We start from the raw sequence: 17,865 nt of genomic DNA on the forward strand, positions 1-17,865 counted from the left end.
GTATTGAAAAAGGGAGAGTAGGAATGATGCATACATTTTACAACTAATTTAGCAGGAATTTTGATCTGTCTGGTTTATCTGGGTTGGGCACACATTGACTACTCTGTAGGGGATATATCACCACATAGCCTCACTTCCTCCATCCCTACCTCTTCCTCCTTTCTGTTGAATTGCAAGGATATCAAATACTTCTGCAGAGTATATAAAGCCACGTACTTCACACTTCTACACAGCAGCCACCCTCACGTTGAGGTTCTTCTGGCTCTGGGAACAACACTAGCTCAGTGTTCTCCATCATGACACACAAAGTTGACGCCAGTGCCTCCTGTCCCAGTGTCAGCCCACTTCAACTCATACATGTGTTGCTGCTGCTTTCTGTGTTCTTGAGCATGCTGGTTCCCTCTACCTTTGGATACGATGAAGGTAACAAAAACTCTGCTTCCCTGCAAATGTGTGGAGAGGATTTGGAGGGGTGGGGGAGGTGGTCGTAGTGCTTCTGAAACTGGAGTCATTACAAGAATAACTCTAAGCTATGTTTAGTGGTTTGTTCACATGTGCTGGGTAATCTGCTAGGCATGTTACTAAAGATTTGCCAGTTACATCCCTAACAGATGTATGGGAGAGGAATAATTACTCCTGACTTGTAAATAAGGAAACAGAGAAATGATCACAGTCACTAATACGTTCTTCCATAGGTGACATTGAAGAGTACATGGAACTGCGCTGCATCTGTGTGAAAACCATCTCTGGAATTCATCTCAGTAAGATCCAGTCTGTGGAGGTGATCCAGCCAGGACCCCACTGTGACAAGGTTCAAGTGATGTAAGTCCTGATTCTGTATTATGGACTCATTGCCATTTACCTCCATCCCTTCTACATCATCTTCTCCAGCTTCACAGATCTGTTTTGCTAGTCTAATGGGATGATTCTGTTCTTTTCTGCAGAGCTACTCTGAAGGATGGGAGGAAATTCTGTCTGGACCCAAAAGTTCTTACAAACAAGAAAATGCTGCAAAACATGTTGAGAGGTCATAAATCAGCTGTTTAAATTTACTTACTTTCTGATCTTTTTTTTTTTTTTTTTTTTGCTGGTCATGGGACCTGAACTCTGGGTCTGGGCGCTGTCCCTCAGCTCTTCAGCTCAAGGCTAGTGCTCTACCACTGGAGCCACAGCACCACTTCCGGCTTTTTCTGTTTATGTGGTGCTGAGGAATCGAACCCAGGGCTTCTTGCTTGCAAGGCATGCACTCTACCACTGAGCCACCTTCCCAGCCCTTACTTTCTGATCTTAAGAGCAGAATTTTGAAGTCATGCCTTTTCTAGTGTGTTTATTTATCCTTGACACCTGTTCTTATTGTATGCAAACTTGGATCTATTTTTCTATTCTGTTTCAAAAATCGTATTTTGTTTTAAGACGGCTACTTAAGTGACGACAGAAAAGATGAAAACATGCTTAGTTGTAACTTGTAATTTATGGTTTGCTCCATAATTCTTGTCTCAACATTGTACTATTTTGTATTTCTTTATTTGAAAGTTTCTTTCTAAACATGTTTGTGACAAGTTTTTTTCTGTACTTTATTTTTAGGCTGCCTATGCCCAGGCTGATTAACAGGTTTCAGTGGTTTAACAGCAATAGGAATGATAGAGATTGTGGCATAGAATACTTGCTTATAAATGTGTTTCATGTATTTAGGCACCTAGAGGTTTTTCAGTAACTTAGTAGTAGAACGTCTTGTTTTAGAGAATTCTCTTAAAAGTTTATTTTAAACTTCAAATATTAAACATAATAAAAGTGTAGAAATTAAGTCTTGCAAGCAGTGGTTATTGGCTTTAGAGTGTATATATCTTAACACTTGTAGAGAAAAAATATATGATGGAAGAAAGCATGAATAGATATATTTTAAGTTCTATATTTTTTGCAAAAAAGGATGGAAACAATAGATTTCATTTGATATTAAATGTTTTGTGTAGAAGGTTTGCCTGCTTACAAGTTTACTATTAGAACTGGACTTGAAAATAAGTACAAAGAGAAATATATTTTCTAGCTAGTACTACTATGTTTTTTTTTTTTAATGGTGGTACTGGATTTTGAACTCAAGGCTTCAAGGTTACTAGGCAAGCACTCTACCACTTGAGTCATTTCCTCAGCACTTTTTTACTTTAGCTATTTTTTCAGACAAACATTCATATTTTTGTACAGGTCAGACTAAGCACCATTATTCTCCTTTATCTCTACCCCCATCTCCCTAGTAGCTGGGATTATAGCATGTGACTACATATTTAGCCCACTAATTAGGCTTCTTTAATCAACACAACTCTATTCTTTCCAATCCAGAAAATTTACACCTGTAGTATTCCTATAAAAATACTAGCATGGAAATAAAAGTAGTTATTAATTTATTGTCATATATTGTCAATTTCCACAGACTTGTTGGAGAAACAGCTTTAATTCTCTTGATTTTTTAAAAACCAGCATTCCACAATATTGCCAAAAAAAAGTCACTAAGTTGATTATGTGTGCCATTTCATTGTACTGTTAGTCAAAGTGTATTAGTAAATTTTAAAATGCCAAATATTTTAATTGTTTTCCATGCATAAAATAAATAATTCTGAAGATAACTATAATCTGCTTCTGAGTTGGTACAACCTAGCTTCCCTACTCATTAGTCATTTAAATTTGGTCACACTCTTTAACTTACAGTACCTTAGCTCTGGATGAGAGATCACTTAATACCTGTTGTATATATGTGAAAATTAGACTTAAGTTCAAAATACTTTAAGTACTCCATGCCATACAATATTAGTAAGGGGTTAACAGTAGTAATATTAGCATCTCCAGTATCACAGAGAAAACTACTACAGTTCCACTGATTAAATAAACTTGCTTTGAGCTCACTTAGGATGGAACTCAGTGGTAGAGCAAGAACCACTGTATCATACTACTCTCTTGGATTCCTTCTCTTCTGACAAGCTTCTGCTAGATATTACATAGTGTTGTTGATACACAACACAGGATTCAATACATAAATATCATATTATATATATTACACTGGTTATAGAAGAAATACAGTCACCTATTTCAACCCCTGCATGGACTTTGGAAAGTATTCAGTGAACAATTTTGTGTCATTAAAGACTCTTTTTAGTATCTCTCTCACATCATAGGCTCAATGCCTTAAACTCTTTTATCTACAACATAAACACATTTATTCAGTAAGAATTAGCCAAAGCTAGCCACAAATATGTAACAAAGCAGTAAATGGAGATTACAGGTGTTTTCATTAGATTTCTCCAATAATTAAAGATAGCTCAGGCATTTTAATCTAGCTGTGATGGTTTCCTACTGAAAGCTGTGAGAGCTAAGCTCTTGAGACATGCCATTTTGTTTGTGCTATGCTTATACTTCTGAAGATGTGGGTGTCTTATTGTAATGTTCGCACTCTGAATTATTTTGTTTATATGTACAGAAGAAGGGATTTGATTATCCCTCACTTTTACCTGGATCATTTGTCCTGCAAATATTGAGGTCAGGGGGAATGGCTGTATATATCTAGTATATTGTTCATTCTCATCCAAAACCATCTCCCTCCTTCCCTGTGATGTTAACCTAGAAGGAATCTCAAGTTTCAGTTCTACAAACACATGAATTAAAATATGTGTTGCAGCAGCCACTGTATCAGATGCTGAGTGGTCAATTATTTATGTCACAATGAATTGCCCTTGAAGATCTCACTGTCCATGTGGGAGACAGCTGGACAGCTAACCACAGCCACATGTAACACATGTAAATCTCCAATTGCCCTTAGAAACAAACCTATGACCAAGTCAAAGCTTTATCATCATTTTCAACACTCACTGCTGTCACTAATGTGGCTACTTTTATTGAGTCCTTACTAAAGGGCTAAAAGTGATAAATGTTATGACCTCCAAAAATTTAGGGAAAGAAACTACTTTTACACAGACACATAAATACACATGTAAATGTGCCTATAGTATATCTAACATGTGTGTATGTGTGTTATTTCTGAGAAACAGAGTATAGGTGCTATAAGATAGAATGACAAAGGGAACATAAGAGATATAGTTTTCAGAGCAGGCTCTTCTGAGGAAGTGACCTTTAAGCTGACACCAGAAATAGGAATAGGATTTAGCCTACTAAAGAGTGAGTGATGGGAAGATGGAGAAAAAAGACTTCCAGACCTCAGGAGCGTAGATAAGTTGCATCCTCCTGAAGGAATTTTATCCTATTGAGCTTGAGGATGTCCAGTAATTCAGAGACGTGGGAACTAGTCATCACTCCTAATTTTTATGACAGCTTTTGGCTTTGAGATGAGAGTATACTTATTTCTGAGAGTCAGTTTATTTCTGTTCTGCTCAAGGAGGGGTTCCCAGTTCACTTTGGTCTTGTTTTCTTTCTTATGTGATATTCCATTGCACAACACAGCACAGCTGGTTTCACCCAGTCGCTGGTACTGGTTCAGGGAACAATAGGCACTGGGAGCAATTATCCAGGAAGGAGCAGAATGGAGAAGCATCTGAGATGTTAAGTTTTTAAAATAACAATACATTCACACTTTAGAAAAACGTGCTATTTCTAAAAGAGTAATGAGGACATTAGACCTTGCTTCCTATCCTAGATTGGATGCTGGTGAATGGAGCCAGGGAAACACCATGCAAGAGACTGGGGAAGGCTTTTCTATGTTGCTGTGAAATTCAGTCACTGCCTAGAAACCAAATTCTGGTAGCAGAAAACACTGGCCAACACCACATCCTTAACCACACAGTAGCCAAACTCATTAGCAAGCAACAAGAATGGGAAGGAGGAATTGGCAGTCTTTGGTAATATAATTACCAAAGGGAAGGAAAGGAGGGATCTGAGTGCTGGCAGTGTGTGCTGTGCACATTGACTGGTGACATAGAGAGCCCTGTTATTATGCTACATGAACTTTGTGAAACTCAGGTGCTGCAGTTTCTAACTCCATAGACGTGCGCGTATGTAAGGACAAGTTGGAGATGTCCATCCTGCTGCCAGTCCCCAGCCAAGGCAGTTGACCCCAGACTTTCTTACCTTCTGTTGTGTTTTAATTTTGACTGGCCAGAACCCAACTCTTTTTTTTCCCCCAAAGTGTCTTTGCTTCCTCATCCCAGTTCCTCATTCCAGATGCTGGACCCATAATCCATATAAAAGGTCTTGAAGCCACTAGCTTGGGCAAGTCCTGTCCTTGCTTGTCAGACCCCTGCTGGGAGCCTTAGCGACAAGTCCCCCCCTCCCCCCTTAGGGACATCGGGTGCCCCCTCTACTCTGGCCCAACCTGCAGCTCCTGTCGTCTGTGGTCACCTTAGCCAGAAGTAAAAGCCTAAGCAAGCTGGGGTAGGGTGGAAGGTGAGGGGTGGGGAGAGAGTCTGGAACTCCCCCCCCCCCCCGCACTGGGGAGTTCTTATCGCTAATACTAGCCACACTCTATTGGCTTGAAACGTGTGCCGGCATTGTGCCAGACTCTGCACCTGCAGGTCTTCCCCTACTGAATACACCTCCTTGCTGAGGGACGGGACTTGTGATCTGTGGCTAAGGTGCTGTGGACCTACAGGAAGTCAGCACACCTACTTGCGCTCCCCTACATCCCTTCCTTTGCTCCTACTCCATCCTCCAGCTGAACTTGGGGGAAAAAAGGATCATGGATGAGTGGGGAGTGTGTGAAGATCGCCTCTTGAGCCGATCTCAAGTGCACTTCCATTCTAGAGGTGCACAGGCAGCGCACCCCTCTGCGTCACCACCCAGCTTTCTCTGCTCCATCCATGCCGCTCTTCCCTCCCCTGTTCATCCAGCCCTACTCCGTTGATTTCAACCCCATAGACTCAGGGACTGAAAGGTGTGTGTCTTTTCTCTTTTTGCTGAAGAATGGAAAGAAATTGTGCCTTGAGCCACAGGTTCCCAGGTACGAAAGTGTAATGAAGAAACTCATAGGGAGTTAATTATTACTAGTTACCTCATTCTATAGAGCAGGTGTAGGTTTTGTCCACTTTCATTCTCACTGACAAATAATCTTCTGATGTTTACCTGTCATCAAATCTGAAATAAATAAAATCAACCAGGTTGTGGTATAACCAAAGTATTTCGTCATAGTAGAACAAAAGTAATGTTGATGTCACAACTTTCATTTAACAAAACAACTCCAGCATTTTAAGCCAAAAGGATTTTGAAGGTATAAAAATAGCTGGATTTGCTTGAGAAGGCTTTTTGTTGGCTGATAATTATTTTCCTATTTACTAAGTTATATTACTTCATAGTTACATATGTATGTTAATGTTATTACTAGTTTCATAGATAAATAATTAAGAGCATAAAAGCATTAGTAGGCTGTGTTTAAATAACTCAGACTTACTTTATCCCCTTAATATTTGCACTCTATTAGAGTATTACTGTGAAAAGAAATACAAGTGAAACCAGAATGATTATTAATATACTGATACAGGAAATTATAGGAAAATATTTTTTCTTTGTTGGTGTTTTGAAAATTTTGCCATTCATGAGATGATCTATTACAAACAGTTCTTGTTGTCACATTAACGACTGCAATGGATTTGGCATTTGGGAACACATGCTGAGTTTGTTTTTACTGCATTCTGGTGTGTGTGTGTGTGTGTGTGTGTGTGTGTGTGTGTGTGTGTTGTATATTCATAATGTTGTTCTAAGCAACCCAGAATCTGAGCATGCTAGGCAAGTACTTTACAACACAACTCCAGTCCTTATTTTTTCTGAAACAGGGTCTCACTATGTGCAGCCCAGGGATTTAAACTTGCAGTCCTTCTGCCTACACCTCACAGAGTACTGGGATAACAGATGTGACCCACTATTCCAAGTTGTCATGCACATATCTTGGATACGTTTTCCCCCAGTATCCTCAGGTACAGGGAAACTTACTTGCAACTCCCTATAATCCAATGCACTCTTCCCTGAAAAATGCATGTCAGAGAGATCAAAAGTATGTTAAACAACTGTGGAAACCTGGAGTGGTGTTGTGTAGTAATTTCATTCATACTGTGAAAGACATGACTATACTTTCGGGAGAAAGAAAGGTGTTGCAATATGGATATAGTAGTTATCTATTGCTCCTGTAACATATGATCTCAAATGCAGTGGCTTGAATAACACCAATTCATTACTTTATAGTTTAAGGCATCTCAAATCCAAAGTGAGTTTTAATAGGCTGTCAGAGCTGTGTTCCTTCTGAAGTTAGAATTTCCTTCTGAAAGGAGATTCCTTCTCCTGGTCTTTCTTAGCTTCTAGAGGCAGCCTTCATTCCTTGCCTCATGGTCTCTTCCTTCATCTTCCAACTGTATCACTTCTTCTTCCTCTCCTCTGCTCTTTCGGACTCTCATAAGGACCTTCATGAGCTTCATGAATATATTGGGCTATGCTGGCTAATCTAGAGCAGTCTGTTTTTACCATCTATGAAAGTCATGTTTGCCATTGAAGGCAATATATGTGCAGAAATATATTTTGGAGATCTTGCGGGTAGGAACATCATTTACTCTAACACCATGGGTGAGAAGGCAAACTCTGCTTGAGGCACTATGAAGCTACAGACCTTTCTCACTAGCCAATGAAATTTCAACTCTACGTAACAGTATTTGTGCATTGGTAGTTATACACCTAAGACAAAATAGAGTATGATATAATTGAGGGTCTTGGAGACTGAACACACATAGAATAACATACTCATTAGAGTGCACTGATGAGAGTACTCTCCTTCATACTGCACTGTGGAGAGAAAGAAAAGCGTTGCAAATATCATCGCATGTATACTGCAGGTTAGCTATTTCAGTTACAGGGATGAGGTAGCAGTCTGGGGAAGACCACACTTCTAGTTCTTTGTTCTGGCATTTGTGTTGTATTACCTGACACACAGGCAAGTAACACATTAGCTTATTCTACAGCCAGAGACTATCCTACAAGCTAGAAGCTCTTGGAGGTGAATTAGGAATTTTCTAGGGGAACAAAAGGAAGGCTGGAACTGCAAAAGAGATAGAAAGACATAAGATCATCAGGTTCTCTATATGTTTGGACTGTAGTTCATAGTTATGCAGGGCTAGAGACTCCACGTGGGGGGTCAGGGTGGGGAGGGCAGTAAGCAAGGATCTCCTCTTAGTAACTGATGCACAGTTGCCCAATTATCTCCCCCAAATATCAATATTAGCATATCATGTCCTTTTATAAAATATTCAAAGTCAAAAGTCCTTAGCAGGGCACCCAAGGCTCTGCGATACTCAGTTCCCTTTTGTGCACTGTCTTCTTATCTGTGAAATGGAAGTATTAGATTACAGATGAACACTTCACAGATTATTGCAAGGACTAAAATAAGTGACATATGCAAAACATTTGGTGTAGTACCTTATATATAGACTGGGCTTTAAAACAACATGTATTAATTTTACTATTGCTATCAATATTGCTCCCCATGTATGATCCCAGTCAGTTCTGAGTGCTGCTGAAGTCATTAACTAACAGAGTAGTTTTCAGTGATAAGTAGCAAGGAAGATCGCAATATCACTATAAATCTTCTATCCAAATAAACTTTGATGGGAGAAATAATAAAAAAAGATATAGAGGTGGCAGGATGTTTTTGTTCATTTCTCTTTTATTGCCTGTTTCAAACAACACAGTTATATCTAGTAACTAGTAGACTTAACTCAAAAGGTGAAAGGAACAAACCAATTTTGCAGGGTCAATTAGCACTGGAATTCTAGGGCCTCTTGGATCTGCTTCCAAAATAACTTCATCTACTATTCTGAGAATGCTTATAAAAGCATACTTGCCTTTATCAGCAAGGGCATTTAGAGAGTCCCTTCCTGCCAGGAAAAGGCCCATGATACAGGGAAATGCCCTTTTGTTTGAACATTTATGGTGTGATAAAACTTGGGTGTACTTATACTCCCTCCACCCCCATCTCTGCAACTGCATTTGTGGTTGGAAAACAGCAGAAAATGTCTTCATACTTGGCACTTACTGCCTAGTCATGGCTCCTGTTAACAAAATAAAACCATCGGAGTATATTTTGCTCTTAGAATTTGTTCCAGACTTTTGTAATCTTGGCTTTTTTTCCCCTTACAGGACTTTGTGGGGGAAACAATAACAATTCCTGTGCATTGCACAGCACATTGAGTGTTTTGAAGATATGGGCATATTTTTATCATTATAGAAGACATGTTCATTAGGAAGTAGAAAATATAGAGGCAAAAAATTTAAACCTGTATTTTCACCACTTAAAATTTTTCTTTTCCTTTTTCAAACGTAAGTCATTTGATATAGCAACAAGGTCAATTGTTAATGTTCAACTAAGTTTCATTTATGTGCACACATTCATAAAGAAAGCATTTAAAAATTACTGAATACATTGAAAGTAGTAAGGGAGGTAAGCACTGGTGGCAAATGCCTATAATCCTAGCTATTCAGGAGTCTGAGATCTGAGGGTTGCAGTTCAAAGCCAGGTCAAGCAGGAAAGTCCATGAGACTTTTATTTCCAGTTAACTACCAAAGTCTGGAAATGGAGCTATGGCTTGAGCACTAGCCCTGAGCAAAACAATTAAGGACAGTGTCCAAATCCTGAGTTCAAGCCTCATGACCAGCATCCACACATAAAAAGTAATTAGGGAACATTCCTATTCCAATTTAACAGTTAGAAAAAGCAAGTCCTTGAATAATAGAATGAGTTTTTATTGACCAGAGAATGAATGGCACTCCCAGGTGATTTAGCATTCATACATACATCATACACACACACACACACACACACACACACGTGTGTTTGGAGGTTTGTTATATGTAATCATCTTGTTTCTACATATGTGTATTTCCACACACATGCACATGTATTTGTGCACACTCATACATTGTTAGCATAAAGTTAACAATACAATGTTTAAACTTGCTTTATACTATGTGTTCTGATATTTTATATCCCATCCCATTCTACCCCACTATATTCTACTTTAAAAAAAATCAACCACAGCCCTATAAAGTAATTGTATAACCCATTGTCTGATACAGCTCCTAGTTTAAAAATGTGACTCTTTCTTTCAAGAGAAAAATGTTTTTAATTATTACTATAAAAGTTTTTAGGGCCTGGCATTGGTGGCTTATTCCTGTAATCCTAGCTACTCAGTAGGCTGAGATCTGCAGATATAGTTCAAAGCCAGCTGGGGCAGAAAAGTCCCAGTGAGACTCTTATCTCCATTGAACCACTCAAAAACCAGAAGTGGAGCTGATGCTCAACATGGTAGAGTGTTAGCCTTGAGCAAAAAGAGCTCAGGGACAGTCCCCAGGTTCTGAGTTCAAGTCCCACAACCGACTGAAAAAAAAGATTCTAATTGTACACAGTATTATTTTTTGAATAAATAGCCTATAAAACAGGAATCTTCCTGGTTTTAATTCCATACATGTTCAATTCTTATTGGTGTGTGGCAGGGAGGAGGGGAGGCAGTCCTGGGGCTTGAACTCAGGGCCTGAGCACCATCATTGCCCTTTTTTCGCTCCAGATTATTGCTCAACCACTTGAGCCACATGTCCACTTCCAGCTTTTTGGTAGTCCATAGACCTTCCTGTTCAGGTCAGCTTCAAACCATGATCCTCAGATCTCTGCCTCCTGCATACAGTAGGAGGTAAGACAAGGCCCTCTGCAGGGCAGAGCCAGATCAAATGATTTTGAGGGCTTTGTATGAACTTGTGGGCCACAGGTTCCACAGCCCTGTCTTACAGCAACACAAAACAGAGTAAGCAGCACCTTTGTAACTCAACTTTGACTCTTTGTGGCCATGGTCTCCTTAGTTTCCTCATTTGTAAAGCAAGAGGAATACTGCCCACCTCACAGGGCTTCCTAAAGGAATAAGTGACACTTGTAAGAAAACCCAGCATGCCTTTAGACTCAGAATCAACTGAGTAAATATTCCTGTTCTCCCTTTTTCTTCCTTGGAGCACATATCACACCCATTAAGAGAGAACCACAATTCTTGAGATCATAAGGAACCTATTAAGAACAAAGCCAACAAGCCTGGACTTCCTCAAACAGAATTAAAGCAGGAAGCTTGGGTACAAACAACCAGTCAGAACAAAATTTTAATCAGAGATATACCACTTGTATTTTCCACACTTGGGAACAGCTCAAATAAATCAAATAATAAAGCCACAGTGTTTATCTACCAGTATGCCCACAGATTATAAAAATATACAAGATATCTGGTGATTGGGGACCTGGCTTAACTGTATTTCTAGCAAAGAAAAGAAATAAATCCTTTGATGTAACAGTTTGTGCCCATTATAATAACAAAATACCACAGATTGAATAACGTTCAATGAACAGAAATTTATCTGGCTCGTGGCTCTGGAGATGTGGAAGTTCAGTACTGAGGGCTGCCTCTTACTGAGTTGCAACTTGTTAGAAGGCATCGTGTAGTGAACGAGAGAGACAGAGAGGGAGACAGGGAAGGAGGGAGAGAGAGATGGGAGGGAAAAGGGGAAGGAGGTAGTAGGGAGTCCCGATGCTTTTCTGTAAGGAATTCACATCCACTTTGGCTTTAATAAACCCACCCCTATGATAACAACACTAACTATGTCTGAATTTTTTGAATATGTTTATTATCTTTAAGTAGTTGTACAAGGTGTTGTCATTCACCAAAGCAGATGATGCATACAAGTACATTTCCATCACCTTTTTCAACACTCACACACCCCTTCTATTCCTTCTCCTATCTTCATTTTAGTTTATGTATTTGACTTTTTGCCATTTATCAAAGCAGCCAATTTGTATAACACATCTTGATCTGTGCCATCTTCCTTCCCCCTCGACCCCTCCCATTCCTATATTCTCAGTTCTGTGGTATATACATTCTTTCCCCATTTCCCCTTCATTCTTCTACCTCTACCCCCTTGGCCCTACCCTCTTACAAGTACCCATTTCCCTGTACTTATTTTGATGACCTTTGACTTATTCTTTTTTTTTTTAAAGAATTACACTATTTGGGCTCTTCATAGAGTCTATTACACTTCAGTTAATTCATTTGTAACCATTTGCTTCCTCCCTAGTGTAGTTACTTGTTGATTTATAGGCATATTCTAGGTAACACAAAGGAGGAAAGCCATGCTATCTATAACCACTTCTTACAGTACCCATCTTTCAACATTGGTTCACTGGGAAGTAAGTTTCTAACACATGAATTTGAGGCACACATTCAAATAGTGTCAAAGTAAAACTCTGCCAGAGATGTATTTCTTTTCGCAGTCAGATATAACACAGATAAAACAGGATTATACTACTTTCTAGCATGTGTGTTGAGAGGCAATAAAAATCTAAAACAAAGCCTGTGCTTCTCAGCAGTCTTCTATGGTTTTTTTTTTTTTTTGATTCACGATAAATGCTGGGAAGAGCAAAGATGAAGAGCAAAGCTGTGTAAGTCTTTGTCATACACCAGAGGAATACTAATGGAGTTAATGCTGATGACCTAGCACACAGAAGACATCTAGCCACCAGAAAGTTAACTGAACATTACAACTACTGTTTTTCCAGATCCTAACCTTTTTAGGCTCAGAGTTGTCTCCAAAGCATTCATAAACATTATAATAAGCTGGGCACCAGTGGCTGATGCCTGTAATCCTAGCTACTGAGGAGGCTGAGATTTGAGGATTGCAGTTTGAAGGCAGCCTGAGCAGAAATGTCCATGAGACTTTTATCTCCAATAAGCCATTCAGAAAAGTCTGGAAGTGTCACTGTGGCTCAAATGGTAGAGCGCTAGCCTTGAGCCCAAAGAGGCTCGGGGACAGCATCCAGGCCTTGAGTTAAAGCCCTGGTACCAGCATGCACACACACACACACACACACACACACACACACAAATAAGAAATAAATACAATAAAAATGACCACATTTTCGTCTTTAACAGCTATTTCTAATGTTTCCCAATATAAAATTTCTCATTACCTTTCTTTTGTGATTTAGCCATTATATATTCTTCTTTTATACACTGTATAATCATGATGAAATTTACTTAGTGAACACCGTTTCCAGATAGTTCAGGAAACAATCTTAGAAAATTAGGATGTAAAGCAATCTATAAAATCTTTAAAGCAAACAAACTATTGCTTGGATGTTAGGTGATCTGGCTGTAACTTCTGCTACCTCATCAATTCTGTGGGTTCACTCAGCAGATCTGGCTGGCTAAGCAGTTGCCCCTCCCTCTTTAAGTGATTTATGTCCATCTATTACCCAATTGTCCACTCAGTGGAAGGAGATGGCTGTCTCTCAGAGAGGAGGGTCCTTCCTTGTTGTACAAGTAGCAGTGCTGCCCGCTAGAACATCCAAACAAGCACAAAACTCCCAAATCACCCCCTCTCCCCGTACAAATCTGTGAAAAACTAACGTATGGATCCTTTCTCAATGTTGACTAAATGGTTTTAAATATTTGACAATGGGCATATCAGAAGGCTCTCATGCAATATCAGAAAGCAATCAATGAACTAGCTTTGTAGAAGAAAAACTAAATGAAGCATTTTACCTGAGAAGTTGAACTTTATCCAATGTACTTCTTCTTCTAAACCTATGACTGTGCCTTATAGGCACCGATGGCTATAAATGCATAAGATGAATAGCTATAATTCACTTGTTTTCTGTCTAGACCATGCATGTCTAATTAATTAGCTGGATCCTCCTACTTGCCACGAGGCAGATGATTCTAAAGACATACACTCCAGCTCCATCTGCAGCAATCCGCCAAGACCTCCCTTGCTATAATCCTGATTCTGATTCTACTCTGTTTCAGACCTGGGTTGCCTATTAATGAATGTATTTTCAAGTATAATCTGTGTTCGTTTGACTTGTTGGCATCCGTGGACCACAGCACTTTATAAGGATTTCTGTTCAGACTGGCTATATTAGGTAGGATGCTCTTCTTTATTTCTCCCTTTAGAACTCAAACTCTAGCTTTAGCCCAACTGTCTTTACATTCACTTAGCTCAGGGGATTTTATGCAGGCCCCAAGTGGGAAAAATGAGCAAAGGAAAGTAAAGGAATCTGAGGCTGCCGTAATGTGTTATAGCAGTTGCATTGTGTCCCTTCTTGGTATCCACTATAGGTATATCTAACCCACCCTTCCACATGACATCGTGTGTGAAGGGATCTGTACTAAAGGGAAAGGATAATTCTTGGGAAGGAATTATGAGCTTTTGGATGGACCAGGCATTAAAAATGGCCCCTTGGTATCAAGTAGGAGACTCCAGTGACTTATCTTTCTGCTTCTTCTAATACCATTCCCTACCGTGGGACCAAATTCTAATTTAGATAACTAGGCTCCTTATTGTTATTCTCGGGTCCTTCCCTTACTTGGCCCTTTTTTTATGTGAGTCGTGTACTGCCTCACCTTGAGCTGCACCAAATTCCAAGTTTTCTCTGGCAGTTTCTATGAGTGCCAAAACCCAATCTTTGCAGAGTATCATGAGCCTCCACACAGCTCCATATCCAGAAACTGTTTAGTCATGGCAGAGTCTAGCTTTCTTCTGTTAGTAACCTCATGCAAAGCTTACTTGAACTCACTACTTATAAATGACAGATCAATGCTAGGCAGATGAATTGAGAGCTAGAAGAACAATGAAGTACACAGAGAACTTGCAGAAGAAAGTTGTGTACAGCTCAAGTACTGAAGATGGGTAGTATTGGCAAGACTATTTCACTGTGAAGAGATGAGCATCACAACGAACCCATATTACAACAAAACGAAGAAAATCTATTGCCCCTTGGAACTCAAAAGTCCTTGAATAAATTAGAGCCAGCTGGAGAAGATATGTTCAAACAATTTTCTCCATGGTGAGAGTATATCGCATTTCACGTATTGCCTGTGCTTTTCTCTGGGCCATTTCACTCTCCAAGAACTGGGACACTGGCTGTGGTTTAGATGTAGTGGGCCTCCTGAGTCCACATGCTAGGATCTTGGTCTCTGCTGTGACTAAGAGATGTCAGATCTCTGAGAGGTAGGGCCTATTGGGTGCCATGTACAACAGTGGAGATTTCCTTCAAAAGGAGAAGATAGTTCTCAGGAGACCCTTGTGTTATTTCATTCAAGGGGGTGGGGTGTTATAAAAAAAAAAAAACAACAAGCCCAGGACTCTCCAACTACATTTGTTTCCTGATGTACCATATGATACCTCTTGCTCTCTTTCACTCTCTTTTTGTCTCTTTTTTCATCCTTCTCCCTCTCCAGCTTTCTCCACATATTACTATAGCAGTACCCTAAGGAAGAAAACAGTGGATCTACAAGAAAGGAGTTCCCTGGAGTTTACTGTTTATCTATCCTGAATAAGTCTGTGACAGTTACAGGAAAAATGGAATTAAACCACCAGAACTTCCATTTTGAAAGATGGCAGCTGGCATAGGGTTAAAAAATGGTGAACACGTCTAGCACTCAGTTCTTAAAATGTACGAGACTTGGAGAAACACATTCAATCAAGTAAGAGTGAGTTTATCATCCTAGGTTATGGTATTACTGTGCTTACCATATTTTTAGTTTTCATCTATACAGATTTCATGGATTTGAGTGGCATGTGAAGGGAAAAAGTAATCATGACAACAAAGGCCTTTCTTTTTTTTTTTTTACCAGAACCATGTGCTTTTGATTATGTTATTCCCAGAAGTTGAATTGTGCATAATCTACAGATGCTAGCTGTGTCTCTACGTGGCTCATTCCTCTGGCAGCTCCTGAGGTAAACATGACTGACTACTCTCCTTCCATATCCATGCTCTCCTTTTTGTCAGCTCTGATGAGTTATAGCAAATGCTTTCCATTTCTCCTCAGTTACCTGAAATAGAAGACAGGTTCAGATAGTGTGATCAATGCTGGACCGCTTATTAACTCCGATGAAACAATATGAAGTATTAAGATTGAGGCAGCAGATATTTTAGATTTTCATGTTTGAATAAGTATGTTCTCAACAACAACAACAACAAAATCAAATTTCCTTTCTACAAAGCCAGCAGGTAAAACTTTCAATAGCCCTCAATTTCATTATATGCTATTCTAAATGGACTTAGAGAAAAAAATTAAACTTGGTTTTCTTGGGGTATTCTCCTCTCTCTCTCTCTCTCTCTCTCTCTCTCTCTCTCTCTCTCTCTCTCTCTCTCTCTCTGTGTGTGTGCTGGGGTACTGGGGCTTGAAATCAGTGCCTCACATTCTTGCACATTTCATAATACCACACATATCACAACTCCATTTCTTTGGATAGTCTTAAATTTACAAAAGTTGCAAACTAGTTCAGCATCTGTGAGCTTTGCAAGGCACATTGATCATAACCAAGAAACAAATATGCCCACGCTACTTTTAATGGCATTATAGACAGTATTTAAATGTTACCTCTCAAGCCCAGGTACGAATCCAAGGCAGTGTATTGCAGTTAATTTTCATGTCTCCATAGTTTCTTCTGAACTGTCACAGTTCCTCCGTCTTTTCCTACTTTGCATGACGTTGATAGTTTTGAAGAAGGCTGCTCAAATAGTTAATATTCCATTCAACATGGATTTGAAGAACATTTTTTGTGGTGAGACTTTGGTTTGAAATTTCAGGAGAAATACCAGAGTCCTCTTCTCATGTGGTATCATGGCCTTCTACGACAGTGTTCACTATTGCTTGGCAGAGGGACGCTGTGACACATTTCTCCATGGGAAAAATAAAGATCTTTACAAAATTTGACACTTAAAAAAACTATAATAAACTATAACAATGCTACAGGAAGGAGTTATGCTCTACTGAGACAAAACTATGTTGAATTTTAAAATACAAATCTGAAATGCTTTGAACAGAGTTTCAAAATCAATCTTCTTTTGAAATATACTTAGCATATATTATAATCTTATATATACTATATTATATTGTTTTTTTGAAGGTGGTATACAGAAAAGTTATAGGTACATAAATCAGGTAAAGAATACATTTCTTCTTGGACAATGTCACCTCTTCCCTTGCTTTTTCCCAGTTTTTCCCTCCTGTCCCCAGCCACAAGTTATATAGTTCATTTTCAACATAATGTCTGGTGAGTACTACTACTACTGTTTACCCTTTGTCTCTGTGCTCGGCCTTATCCTCTCATAGACAGATAAGTGAATAAAGACAAAAAAGGAAAGAAAACAAAAACAACAACAAAGATAGAAAAACTCTTGTTTCCATTTCCTGGAGTTGATTTTGACAAATATTACATGAGCAGAGGCTCATAGGCATTGTGTCTTTATGTTCCTCTCCTAAAAATATCTTCTTATGGTCTCATTGTGTGTGAATGCCTAGAATCCTGTATAGTTTATTATACCCCAGTGTATTTTAGATCTAGCTTCTGCATATGACAGAAAACATACACTGTTTGTCTCTCTGAGCTCAGCTTACCTCATGTCCATGATTTGTTCTAGATCCATCCTACAAATGACATAGTGTTAATCTTTCTAATGGTTGTGTAAAATCCCAATGTATATAGGTACCACATATTTTTGGAGCTACTCCATTATTGTAGGGCATCTGGGCTGTTTCCATAACTTGGCTATTGTGAATAGTGCAGCATGAACATGGATGTTCAAATGTCTTCATGGTATCCTGGCTTGTGATGTTCTGGGTAGATGCTCAATCATGGAATGGCTGGGTTGTAAGGAAGATCTAAGCTTAGTCTTTTGAGGAACCTCCAGACTGCTCTCTAGAGTGGTACTGAGTCTTTTTGTTTTAGATCTCAGCAGAATGGCTAAGCCATGTTTCTCTAGATTTGACTCTAGGCTCAACGACACATGACATTTGGCATAATTACTTACCCTCTTTGTCTTTCAGTTCCTTTACTTGTAACTTGAAAGTTCTG

General features: G+C 39.2%; 1 protein-coding gene across 1 annotated transcript; it reads left to right on the forward strand.

Moving 5' to 3' along the window:
• The first annotated feature begins 239 nt into the window (after positions 1–239).
• On the forward strand, positions 240–1,804 carry Ppbp (pro-platelet basic protein (chemokine (C-X-C motif) ligand 7)). Its single transcript, XM_013020152.1, has 4 exons — positions 240–423; positions 696–822; positions 945–1,065; positions 1,287–1,804. The coding sequence occupies exons 1-3, from the start codon at positions 297–299 to the stop codon at positions 1,045–1,047; spliced, it is 357 nt and encodes a 118-aa protein (XP_012875606.1). The 5' UTR covers positions 240–296; the 3' UTR covers positions 1,048–1,065; positions 1,287–1,804.
• The last annotated feature ends 16,061 nt before the right edge of the window (positions 1,805–17,865 follow it).

This window comes from Dipodomys ordii, unplaced genomic scaffold (genome assembly GCF_000151885.1).
Source record: "Dipodomys ordii isolate 6190 unplaced genomic scaffold, Dord_2.0 Scaffold49, whole genome shotgun sequence".
Lineage (NCBI taxonomy): Eukaryota > Metazoa > Chordata > Mammalia > Rodentia > Heteromyidae > Dipodomys > Dipodomys ordii.